Source organism: Oncorhynchus gorbuscha, linkage group LG20, assembly GCF_021184085.1.
Source record: "Oncorhynchus gorbuscha isolate QuinsamMale2020 ecotype Even-year linkage group LG20, OgorEven_v1.0, whole genome shotgun sequence".
Taxonomy (NCBI): Eukaryota; Metazoa; Chordata; class Actinopteri; order Salmoniformes; family Salmonidae; genus Oncorhynchus; species Oncorhynchus gorbuscha.
The window spans coordinates 1,726,858-1,740,335 of record NC_060192.1 but is presented as its reverse complement, the minus strand read 5'-3'; the positions used below and the strand labels follow the sequence as shown (position 1 = coordinate 1,740,335).

General features: G+C 43.4%; 1 protein-coding gene across 2 annotated transcripts in view; it reads left to right on the top strand.

The window, feature by feature from the left end:
• LOC124007165 (neural proliferation differentiation and control protein 1-like) overlaps window positions 1-9,320 on the top strand; it is a 52,846-nt gene extending 43,526 nt beyond the window's left edge. For both annotated transcript variants that reach the window (XM_046317520.1, XM_046317521.1), the window contains exons 3-9: window positions 309-401; window positions 2,357-2,560; window positions 2,777-2,843; window positions 3,581-3,665; window positions 7,529-7,608; window positions 7,791-7,890; window positions 8,022-9,320. In XM_046317520.1, coding sequence (XP_046173476.1) covers window positions 309-401; window positions 2,357-2,560; window positions 2,777-2,843; window positions 3,581-3,665; window positions 7,529-7,608; window positions 7,791-7,890; window positions 8,022-8,093 — 701 coding nt within the window. In that variant the 3' untranslated portion in view covers window positions 8,094-9,320. The remainder of the gene's footprint in view (window positions 1-308; window positions 402-2,356; window positions 2,561-2,776; window positions 2,844-3,580; window positions 3,666-7,528; window positions 7,609-7,790; window positions 7,891-8,021) is intronic.
• The last annotated feature ends 4,158 nt before the right edge of the window (window positions 9,321-13,478 follow it).

The following is a 13,478-nucleotide window of genomic DNA, read 5'->3' as shown; positions in this document are numbered from 1 at the left end:
CAACTCCCAAATGTAGAAGTAAAATGCACATGTATTCTAGAGGTTAGACTGTTGGGCCAGTAACCGAAAGGTCGCTGCTTGGAATACCTGAGCCAGCAAGGTGAAAAATCTTGTAGATGTGCCCTTGAGCAAGGCACTTAACCCTAATTTGCTCCAGGGGTGCCATACTACTATGGCTGATCCTGTAAAACAACACATTTCACTGCACCTATCCGGTGCATGTGACAATAAAACCTCTTCATATCCTGAACCAAGGTATTATGTTCACACAGACTCACAGTTCTATCTTCCCCTGTCTTTCTCCTCAGGTAAAGTCACATCCTTCTCTGATCTAGATGAAGAGATTGACTTCCTTCACTCTGTTATTGCCAAACAGGAAGTGTCTGAGGTCAAACAATCAGGTGAGCCTTACATTCTCAAATCAAATCTAATTTTATTTGTCACATACACATGGTTAGCAGATGTTAATGTGAGTGTAGCGAAATGCTTGTGCTTCTAGTTCCGACAATGCAGTAATAACCAACAAGTAATCTAACTAACAATTCCAAAACTACTACCTTATAGACACAAGTGTAAGGGGATAAAGAATATGTACATAAAATATATGAATGAGTGATGGTACAGAGCGGCATAGGCAAGATACAGTAGATGGTATTGAGTGCAGTATATACATATGAGATGAGTATGTAAACAAAGTGGCATAGTTTAAAGTGGCTAGTGATACATGTATTACATAAAGATGCCGTAAATGATATAGAGTACAGTATATACATATACATATGAGATAAATAATGTAGGGTATCTAAACATTATATTAGGTAGCATTGTTTAAAGTGGCTAGTGATATATTTTACATCATTTCCCATCAATTCCCATTATTAAAGTGGCTGGAGTTGAGTCAGTGTGTTGGCAGCAGCCACTCAATCTTAGTGGTGGCTGTTTAACAGTCTGATGGCCTTGAGATAGAAGCAGTTTTTCAGTCTCTCGGTCCCAGCTTTGATGCACCTGTACTGACCTCGCCTTCTGGATGATAGCGGGGTGAACAGGCAGTGGCACAGGTGGTTGTTGTCCTTGATGATCTTTATGGCCTTCCTGTGACATCGGGTGGTGTAGGTGTCCTGGAGGGCAGGTAGTTTGCCCCCGGTGATGCGTTGTGCAGACCTCACTACCCTCTGGAGAGCCTTACGGTTGTGGGCAGAGCAGTTGCCATACCAGGCGGTGATACAGCCCGACAGGATGCTCTTGATTGTGCATCTGTAGAAGTTTGTGAGTGCTTTTGGTGACAAGCCAAATTTCTTCAGCCTCCTGAGGTTGAAGAGGCGCTGCTGCGCCTTCTTCACGATGCTGTCTGTGTGGGTGGACCAATTCAGTTTGTCTGTGATGTGTACGCCGAGGAACTTAAAACTTCCTACCCTCTCCACTACTGTTCCATCAATGTGGATAGGGGGGTGTTCCCTCTGCTGTTTCCTGAAGTCCACAATCATCGCCATAGTTTTGTTGACGTTGAGTGTGAGGTTATTTTCCTGACACCACACTCTGAGGGCCCTCACCTCCTCCCTGTAGGCCATCTCGTCGTTGTTGGTAATCAAGCCTACCACTGTTGTGTCGTCCGCAAACTTGATGATTGCGTTGGAGGCGTGCGTGGCCACGCAGTCGTGGGTGAACAGTGAGTACAGGAGAGGGCTCAGAACGCACCCTTGTGGGGCCCCAGTGTTGAGGATCAGCGGGGTGGAAATGTTGTTGCCTACCCTCACCACCTGGGGGCGGCCCGTCAGGAAGTCCAGTACCCAGTTGCACAGGGCGAGGTCGAGACCCAGGGTCTCGAGTTTGATGACGAGCTTGGAGGGCACTATGGTGTTAAATGCCGAGCTGTAGTCGATGTACAGCATTCTCACATAGGTATTCCTCTTTTCCAGATGGGTTAGGGCAGTGTGCAGTGTGGTTGAGATTGCATCTTCTGTGGACCTATTTGGGCGGTAAGCAAATTGGCGTGGGTCTAGGGTGTCAGGTAGGGTGGAGGTGATATAATCTCTCAAAGCACTTCATGATGACGGAAGTGAGTGCTACGGGGCAGTAGTCGTTTGCGTGATGGAAGCAGTCTTGGAGTGTAGAATCAGATTGGTCGGACCAGCGTTGAACAGACCTCAGCGCGGGAGCTTCTTGTTTTAGTTCTGTATGCATTTCTATGCATTTTTTTCCTTTCAGAGGTTTCAGTCACTTTTCTATAGATGCATGTCGCTTCATCCAAAACATTATCTACACCACAACAATATTAATGTCTCTTTCACTCTCTCTCTCGCGCTTAATCCTTTAATCTCTCTCTCTTAATCTTTCAATCTCTCTCTTTCTCTCCCAGACACCCGCTCCAAGGCAGCTAGGACTCAGACAGAGGCTCCCAGAATGAGAGGGCAGGTCCAACCCTCGGCGGGGCAGCCCAACACCACCCAGCCCTCCACCCAGGCCCCCCAGCCTGCCAACGGGGCTCTGGGGAGGGTTGGAGCGGGAGGACCTGATGGCCTCATAGCCGTCCCATACACCTCCAAGGACAGTCTCCTCGTCAGTAAGTGGCTTCATGAGTTGAAAGTAGAGACACGTTTACGATGTAGGAGCAGCACGGAGCACCCAGGCCAGCCCTACTAAACTGCCAGAGTATGATGCAAACATACAGAACTATTTATAAACGATTGAAAGTGATTCAATTTCACACACCATTTCTCATCCTTTGTGTAACTTGTGTTCACTCTATCCTCTTCTCTGTCTGTGTCCACCTCTGCAGTTATGATCTCTGTGTGTGTCGTCTTTGGCGCCGCGGGCCTGATCTTGGCTTCAGTTTTCTGGGTCAGGTAAGACATCAGACAATAACATTCTAGTTACAGATTCTCTACAATATATAATGATTATGGTGCTACTCCATTTTGACAACTAAGATGCGCTAGACGCCATTGTTTTACTGGTTGTTGGAGCATGTTAGATTTCCCTTTCAGAACATTTTATGAAGGGCTCCCGAGTGGCACTGCATCACAGGCGTCACTACAGATCCTGGTTCGATCCTGGGCTGTATCACAACCAGCCGTGATTGGGAGTCCTATAAGACGGTGCACAATTGGCCCAGCGTCGTCCGGGTTAGGGGAGGGTTTGGCCGGGTTAGGTCTTCATTGTAAAATAAGAATTTGTTCTTTTAACTGACTTTTCTAGTTAAATAAAGGTTCAAATAAATTGAAGCACTGCACTGTTAGGTTGCATGCCGAGCGGATCCCACAGCCCAACTCAATTTGACCAGGATCCATAAAGCTTTGCTCAAAAGTATTGTTCTATTTGGGGGATATGGTGCCATTGGGAGGTATGAAGGATGAATTGAAGCAGACCACTGTTCATTTGCATCCCAAATGGCAACCTATTCCCTATGGTGCACTACATTTGACCAGGGCCCAGAAGGTGAAATAAGTGCATTATATAGGGAATAGGTTGCCATTGGGACAAATCCTTAGTCCATAATGCAGTTGCTTTGGGATATTTTGCATACTGTTCTTTCTCCAGTCTCTCCATTTCTAATGTCCCAGAATAATGCTGCCCCCTACAGGCTGCAGAAGGAATCCCGTCTGGCCCAGAAGGTAGATTACCCTGCATTTGGAAGCCATGGGAATGGAACAGCCAACAGGCCTTCAGTAAGTACATTGTCCTTATGGGGAGCCACACATACAAAATACTAATATAGTTACCATGGCTTGCATGAGATTTGTGCCACAAATGCTCAAAAGTTATCATTTGGAAACAGTGCCAGGGAAACTAAACCAAAGCATGGATTTGTCTCATATTTGTCCATAGACTACTTGCAGGGTAAGGGTCCAGATGGACTTAGATAGTAGTGAGCGCCTTGTACTTTTCTGTTTGTACTGGTCCCCCTCGAGAATTGAACCCAGAGACTTGGCATTGCATGCTCTACCATCAACCGCATAGGCCACATCCTGTCTTAGTCACAATGACGGAAGAAGAAAGAAATCTCACCAAAATAGCCTCGTCTCTTACACACACATACAGTATATATTTACTCTGTGCATTCAGAACGTTTTCAGACCCCTTCCCTTTTGTATTCAACATTTAAAACAGATACCTTATTGACCCTTTGTTATGAGACTCGAAATTCAGCTCAGGTGCATCCTGTTTCCATTGATCATCCTTGATGTTTCTACAACTTGATTAGAGTCCACCTGTGGTAAATTCAATTGATTGGACATGATTTGGAAAGGCACACACCTGTCTATATAAGATCCCACAGTTCACAGTGCATGTCAGAGCAAAAACCAAGCCATGAGGTCGAAGGAATTGTCCGTAGAGCTCCGAGACAGGATTGTGTCACGGCACAGATCTGGGGAAGGGTAACAAAACATTCTGCAGCATTGAAGGTCCCCAAGAACACAGTGGAACCACCAAGATTCTTCCTAGAGCTGGCCGACTGGCCAAACTGAGCAATTCTGGGAGAAGGGCCTTTGTCAGGGAGGTGACCAAGAACCTGATGGTCACTCTGACAGAGTTCCTTTGTGGAGATGGGAGAACCTTCCAGAAGGACAACCATATCTGCAGCACTCCACCAATCAGGCTTTTATGGTGGTGGCTGACGGAAGCCAGTCCTCAGTAAAAGGCACATGACAGTCCACTTGGTGTTTGCCAAAAGGCACCTAAAAGACTGTTAGACCATGAGAAACAAGATTCTCTGGTCTGATGAAACCAAGATTCAACTTTTTGGCCTGAATTCCAAGCATCACGTCTGTAGGAAACCTGGCACCACCCCTATGGTGAAGCATGGTGGTGGCAGCATCATCCTGTGCAGATGTTTTTCAGTGGCAGGGACTGGGAGACTAGTCAGGATAGAGGGAAAGATGAACGGAGGAAAGTACAGAGAGATCCTTAATGAAAACCTGCTCCAGAGCGCTCAGGACCTCAGACTGAGGCGAAGGTTCACCTTCCAACAGGACAGCAACCCTAAGCACACAGCCAAGACAATGCAGGAGTGGCTTCGGGACAAGTCTCTGAATGTCCTTGAGTGGCCCAGCCAGAGCCCGGACTTGAACCCTATCGAACATCGCTAGAGAGACCCGAAAATAGCTGTGCAGCAACGCTCCCCATCCTACCTGACAAAGCTTCAGAGGATCTGCAGAGAAAAATGGGAGAAACTCCCCAAATAAAGGTGTGCCAAGCTTGTAGCGTCATACCCAAGAAAAGGGTGCTTCAAAGTACTGAGAAAAGGGTCTGAATACTTATGGAAATGTAATATTTACATTTGTTTTATTTTATACATTTGCTAACATTTCTAAAAACGTGTTTTTACTTTGCATTATGGGGTATTGTGTGTAGATTGAGGGGGGGGGGGGGACAATTGAATACATTTAGAATAAGGCTGTAACGTAACAAAATGTGGAAAAAGTGAAGGGGTCTGAATACTTTCTGAATGACCTAACTGCCTGTTCAGGGGCAGAACGGCAGATTTGTACCTTGTCAGCTCGGGGATTCGAACTTGCAACCTTTCGGTTACTAGTCCAACGCTAGTAGGGGTGGGGGGGGGGGGGTGTATGGGTATGGTTAATAAAAGTAGCCAGCCATTGCATTGATAGCAGCTTTGCACACACTTGGCATTCTCTCAACCAGCTTCATGAGGTAGTCACCTGGATTAATTAACAGGTGTGCCTTGTTAAAAGTTATTTTGTGGAATTTCTTTCCTTAATATGTTTGAGACCATCAGTTGTGCTGTGTCAAGGTAGGGTTGGTATACATAAGATAGCCCTATTTGTCCATATTATGGCAAGAACAGCTCAAATAAGCAAAGAGAAATGACAGTTCATCATTACTTTGAGACATGAAGGTCAGTCAATCCGGACAATTTCTTCAAGTGCAGTCGAATAAAAACATCAAGTGCTATGGGAAAACTGGCTCTCATGAGAACTGCCACAGGAACTGAAGACCCAGAGTCAAAGCTGCTGCAGAGGATAAGTTCATTAGAGTTACAAGCCTCAGAAATAGGCAATTAACTGCACCTCAGATTGCAGCCCAGAAAAATGCTTCACGGAGTTCAAATAACAGACACATCTCAACACCAACTGTTCAGGGGAGACTGCGTGAATCAGGCCTTCATGGTCGAATTGCTGCAAAGAACCACTACTAAAGGACACCAATAAGAAGACGAGACTTGCTTGGGCCAAGAAACTAGACTGGTAGAAATCTGTCCTTTGCTCTGATGAGGCCAAATGGGAGATTTATGTTTCCAACCACCGTATCTTTGTGAGACGCAGAGTAGGTAAACGGATCATCTCTGCATGTGTGGTTCCCACCGTGAAGCATGGAGGAGGAGGAGGTGTGGGGGTGCATTGCTGGTGACACTGTCTGTGATTTATTTAGAAATCAAGAGACACTCAATCAGCATGGCTACCACAGCATTCTGCAGCGATACGTCATTCCATCTGGTTTGTGCTTAGTGGGACTATAATTAATTTTTCAACAGGACAATGACCCAAAACACACCTCCAGGCTATGTAAGGGCTATTTGACCAAGAAGGAGAGTGATGGAGTGCTGCATCAGATGACCTGGCCTCCACAATCACCTGACCTCAACCAAATTGAGATAGTTTGGGATGAGTTGGACCGCAAAGTGAAGGAAAAGCAGCCAACAAGTGTTCAGCATATGTGGGATGACTGTTGGGAAATCATTCCAGGTGAAGCTGGTTGAGAGAATGCCAAGAGTGGGCAAAGCTTTCATCAAGGCAAAGGGTGGCTCCTTTGAAGATTCTCAAATATGAAATGTATTTTGATTTGTTTAACACTTTTTTGGTTCCTACATGGTTCCATATGTGTTATTTCATAGTTTTGATGTCTTCACTATTATTCTACAATGTTGAAAATAGTCTAAATAAAGAAAAACCCTTGAATGAGTACATGTGTCCAAACTTTTGACTGGTACTGTATATGCGTCAGCCTACTAATTGTAAAATTGTATAATAGGCCTATAACTTTGTAGGACATATAACCTGCACCTGCATTCCATGGTTTGAAGGAGGTTCAAAATTCCAGTCCATATAATACAGTATAATACAATACAATTACAGTAATAGGCTACAGTACTGAAAAAGATTAGGCTACTGGAGCTTGTTTAATGTATTCATCCAAGAGAGTATAGCTACTACTTTTGGGCTTTTATGGTTTTCTGTCGTGCGTAATGTGCGGTAGCCTATATATCATAGGCTATGTATTGGATAATGGCACAATCATTTGGGCTTTTTGGGCTCATAAAATGTATTTTAAAGTAGGGCTCATCAGGCTCAGGCTTGAACTTTCATGCGATCAAAGCTCTAATCAAATCCAGACATATGTACAGTATATGCTTTACAGTATATGCTTGAGAATGACACTTCCAGTTTTGGGGGGAAATACCGGGTTACCCGGGAAAAAAAGTGATTCATTCTTGGAATGGAACATTTGTAAAATACTGGGGACGTTTTGACCCCTTTTTTTTCTTGTGCCTCTTCTCTTCCCTTTTCAGTCGGGGGATAAGAAGTTGGCCCAGAGTGCCCAGATGTACCACTACCAGCATCAGAAACAGCAGATGCTCTCCATGGAAAAGTGAGCTCTAGTCCTCCTCCTGTCCCTTTCGGTCTCTCTCACTCTCTCGCTCTCTTTCTCTCTCTTTCCTTGTCTCTATCTCCTTCTCTCAATTTCTCTCTCTCTCGACATCTCCCACAATTCAGTTCCATTCAAATATGAATAAACACACATTCATCTTGGTGCGTTCTGTTGTTTCTCAGTCATAAATCGGAACCGAAGGTCGCTGACTCAGAAGTCACGTCAGATGAGGAGGAAGTGGACGGAGACTTCACTGTGTACGAGTGCCCTGGACTGGCACCGGTGGGTCTGCTCCAACACACACACACACACAACATATGCACACAAATTCTTGTTTAATACACACTATTCACAATGATGATGACTTTGTTTGTGTTTGGCTTTTAACAGCAACGTTTTTTGTTTCATTGCAGACTGGAGAGATGGAAGTGAAGAATCCTTTGTTCAACGACTCTACCCTACACTACCAGGGGAATCCCATGTGAAACCCATAGATGTTCATGCCTGCACACACACACACACACACACACACACACACACACACACACACACACACACACACACACACACACACACACACACACACACACACACACACACACACACACACACACACACACACACACACACACACACACACACACACACACACACACACACACACCATTTCTTGTACTCTGGAAAAATAGCACGTGAACTCTCCGATCTTAGAACTGGATGGGCTTATATAAGAGGAAATGAAGAGGCAGGAGGATGACAGATGCATGAAACTCAAGATATATGTGTCTCTAATGGCACCCTTACACCCTATATAGTGCACTACTTTTGGCCAGAACCCTATGGGTCCAGGTCAAAAGTAGTGCACTACATAGGGTGTAGGGTGCTATTTGGGATGTAGACAGCCTTCCTGTATCCTAGGACTTGGTCACTAGTAGGGTGTTTCTATCAAAAGAACTAGTCCCCTGTAAATTTCCAGTAAAAGACAGTGTTCCTTTTGAATATAATTAGTTGCTTCATGTCTTTGCACCTTCCCTTGGTCTTTTCAGCTGGTTTGTAATTTAATCTCACAACGAGAACATTACTATGGGCACCAAATGTTTGCCAAAGCAAATGAAATGGGCAACAAACAAAAGTGAAATAAACAAGGAAAAGACCATTCAGAAATGAACAGTAAACATTACTCGCGAAAGTTTTTATAAAGAATATAGACATTTCAAATGTTATATTATTGGCACGGTGTTGCAACAAACGTCCAAGTAATTGAAGTTTGAAAGGGACCATTAACAAACGGACAGGTTGTATTTACAATGGTGTTTGGGCTCTACTTGTTGCCCCTTTCTTGAGGCAACAGGTCTCAAATCTTACTGATGTGGTGGCACACTGCGGTATTTCACCTCATAGACGTTTTTTATCAAGATTGGATTTGTTTTCATATTCTCTCTGGCTCTGTGTAATCGGTGGGACATATGTCTCTAATATGGTCATACATTTATTTGGCAGGAGGTTAGAAAATGCTGCTCGGTTTCTCTCTCTCTTAGAATCAGTGTTTCAATTGCTCGCCTTTGTAATGTCCGTTATTATCTCCCAAAGTCTCTGTTTGAATGTGGTACAATGACCTTATATATATATATATATATAGCACATAGAAAACACATATTTGCAGACACACACACACACACATCAATTGTGCAGACACACACACATCAAAACAGTCCCTTACTCTATTAGCCATGCATAGCTAGTAGCTAACCCCAGATCATTATACTGTAGGTACTGGTACACATGAAGGGTTTTTCATGACAAGTGCTTGGCATTTGGCCAAGGAGCAAGAGGAACACAAGGGGACACTGTCATGATATACTGTGATATAATCTTTTAAGTGCTATTTTATGGATGCAAAAAATGTATGTCACATATTTGTAATGTCTGTCTATGCGTATCTTCCAAAAACAGGGTTCAGGGTAAAGTTCTTGTCAGTTATGTGTAGCAAATTTCACCTTGTTAAATCAATATTGTAGATTTAAGAAAGCATATTGGAAAATGTAGTACCAGATGATTTCTCATGCTTGGTTTGATTCCGACATGTTTGAATATGATAATCACTTTGATTCAACCTCCTGTATGTAACTGGAGGAGACATTGATATATTTATCTTAATAAGAATAAGAATTAATAAGAAGTCTTAATAAGAATGTCTATAGGATTGATGATCCGTGGTGGATGTCACTATCTAGTATTTTCTTCTCTCTTTCGTTCCTGTCGGTCCCAACCCTGGCGTTGCAAAATGTGCATAGAAAGAGTGAAACTGTTCACTTGTATATTTTTGTACCTACAGGCCTCGCTTCTGAATTCAACGTTTTTACCTCAAGTGAAGCTTGCAAAAGGACAATGCATTGTATGCATCTCTGTCTCGTTTTCCTTCTCTCTCTCTCTCACTCCTCTCCTGTCTCCTATCTCTTGCTCACTCTCTCTGTCTCTCTCTCTATTCAATTCAATTCAAAGGGCTTTATTGGCATGGGGACATATGTTTATGTTACCAAAGCAAGTGAAATAGATAATAAACAAAAAGTTTACACTCACAAATGTTCTAAATGGATAGAGGCATTTCGGATGTCATTGTGGCTATATACAGTGCTGTAATGATGTGCACCTCCCTCTCTCTATCTCCCTTCTCTCTCTTTCCCTCCACCCTCTCTCTCTCTCTCTCTCTCTCTCTCTCTCTCTCTCTCTCTCTCTCTCTCTCTCTCTCCCCTCTCTCTTTCCCTCCACCCTCTCTCTCTCTCTCTCTCTCTCTCTCTCTCTCTCTCTCTCTCTCTCTCTCTCTCTCTCTCTCTCTCTCTCTCTCTCTCTCTCTCCCTCTCTCTATCTCTCTTCTCTCTCTTTCCCTCCACCCTCTCTGTTTCTCTCACCCTCCTGTCTCTCAATTTGATTCAAAGGGCTTTATTGGCATGGGAAACGTATGTTTACGTTGCCAAAGGATATGAAATAGATGCTAAACAATCAAAAATGAATTTAAATTTACAATCACAAAAGTTTCAAATGAATAGAGGAATTTTCAAATGTCATATTATGTCCATATACAATGTTATACCGATCTGCAAATGGTTAAATTACAAAAGGGAAATTAAATAAACATAAATATGTGTTGTATGTAAAATGTTGTTTGTTCTTCACTGGTTGCCCTTTTCTTGTGACAACAGGTCACACATCTTGCTGCTGTAATGACAAACTGTGGTATTTCACCCAGTGTGAAGTCTTTCAGTGTCATATCAGTGTTAAACCCACCACACCCATTCACTCATATCTCTCTCTCTCTCTCTCTCTCTCTCTCTCTTTCTCTCTCTCTCTCTCTTTCTCTCTCTCTCTCTCTCTCTCTCTCTCTCTCTCTCTCTCCCTCTCTTTCTCTCTCTCTCTCTCTCTCTCTTTCTCTCTCTCTCTCTCTCTTTCTCTCTCTCTCTCTCTCTCTCTCTCTCTCTCTCTCTCTCTCTCTCTCTCTCTCTCTTTCTCTCTCTCTCTCTCTCTCTCTCTCTCTCTCTCTCTCTCTCTCTCTCTCTCTCTCTCTCTCTCTCTCTCCTCTCTCTCTCTCATCTCTCTCTCTCTCTCTCTCTCATCCTCTCTCTCTCTCATCCTCTCTCTCTCTCATCCTCTCTCTTTCTCATCTCTCTCTCTCATCCTCTCTCTCTCTCTCATCATCTTCTCTCTCTCTCATCCTCTCTCTTTCTCTCTCTCTCTCTATCTCTCTCATCCTCTCTCTCTCTCTATCTCTCTCATCCTCTCTCTCTCATCTTCTCTCTCTCTCATCCTCTCTCTCTCTGCCTCTCTCTCTCTCTCATCCTCTCTCTCTCTCTCATCCTCTCTCTCTCTCTCTCTCTTTCTCTCTCTCTCTTTCTCTCTCTCTTTCTCTCTCTCTCATCCTCTTTCTCTCTAACTCTCTCTCTCTCAGTTCAATTCAAGGGGCTTTATTGACATGGGAAACATTTTTACATGGTCAAAGCAAGTGAAATGAATAAACAAAAGTGGAAAAAAACAAAAAGTGAACAGAACATTTTACATTCACACAAGTTCCAAAAGAATAGAGACAATTAAATGGCATATGTCTATATATAGTGTTGCAATGATGTGCAAATAGTTAAAGTACAAAAGGGAAAATAAAAAAACATAAATATGGGTTGTATTTACAATAAGTGTGTGTTCTTCACTGGTTTCCCTTTTCTTGTGACAACAGGTAACAAATATTGCTGCTGTTATGGCACACTGTGGTATTTCACCCAATATAATTGGATTTATTTTGGAATTCCTTCTAGGTCTGTGGGAAAAATGTGTCTCTAATATGGTCATACATTTGGCAGAAGGTTAAGAAGTGCAGCTCAGTTTCCACTTCATTTCGTGGGTAGTGTGCACATAGCCTGTCTTCTCTTGAGAGGCACGGCGGCCTCTCTCAATAGCATCACCATGCTCTGTACATAGTCAAAGTGTTCCTTATTTTTGAGTCAGTAACAGCGGTCAGGTATTCTGCCACTGTGTACTCTCGGTTTATGGGAAAATAGCATTCCAGTTCGCTCTATTTTTTTGGTAAATTCTTTCCATTGTATCAAGTAATCATATATTTCTTCTCATGATTTGGTTGGGTCTAATTGTGTTGCTGTCTTGGGGCTCTGTGGGGTCTATTTGTGTTTGTGAACAGAGCCCCAGGACCAGCTAGCTTAGGGGACTCTCCTCGAGGTTCATCTCTCTGTATGTAATGGCTTTGTTATGGAATGTCTGGGAATCTTTTAGGTGGTCGTAGAATTGTCACGCCCTCTCTCTTTCCCTCTCCAGCATTTGATGGCACCGGTCCTGGCAACCATCATTACGCACACCTGCTCCCCATCATTACACACACCTGGACTTTATCATGACCTTGATTACCTTCCCTTTATTTAGCCCTCAGTAGCCTCAGTCATCAGACAATATTGGTTTGAAAAAAATGACTTGTTAAAAAAATACAAAATAATATATATATATATATTAAAAACTGGGAAAGTGGTGCATGCATATGTATTCACCCTGTGTGCAATCTGAGTGTCCCATGATTTGTCACATGATCTCAGGACATATAGACCTGTTCTGAAAGGCCCCCGAGTCTGCAACACCACTAAGCAAGGGGCACTGTGAAGACCAAGGAGCTCTCCAAACATGTTGGGGACAAAGTTGTAGAGAAGTACAGATCAGGGTTATAAAAAAATATCTGAAATGTTTAACGTCCCAAGGAGCACCATTATTATTATTTTTTTAAATATGGCACCACAACAAAACAAACCTGCCAAGAAGGCCGCCCACCTAAACTCACAGACCAGGCTAGGAGGGTATTAATCGGAGAGGCAACAAAGAGACCAAAGATTACCCTGAAGGAGCTGCAAAGCTCCGCAACGGAGATGGGAGTATCTGTCCATAGAACCACTTTAAAACAAAATAAGCTAACACGTTTGGTGTTTGCCAAGAGGCATGTGGGAGACTCCCCAAACATATGGAAGATGGTATTCTGGTCAGATGAGACTAAAATTTTGCTTTTTGGCCATCAAGGAAAATGCTATGTCTGGCCCAACACACCTCATCACCCCGGAAACACTATCCCGGCAGGGACTGGGAAACCGGTCACAATTGAAAGAATGATGGATGACACTAAATACAGGGAAAATCTTGAGGGAAACCTTTTTCAGTCTTCCAGAGATTTGAGACTGAGACAGAGGTTCACCTTCCAGCAGGGCAATGACCCTAAGTATACTGCTAAAGCAACACTCACGTGGTTTAAGGGGAAACATTTAAATGTTTTGGAATGAGAATTGAGAATCTGTGGTGTGACTTAAAGATTGCTGTACACCAGCAGAACC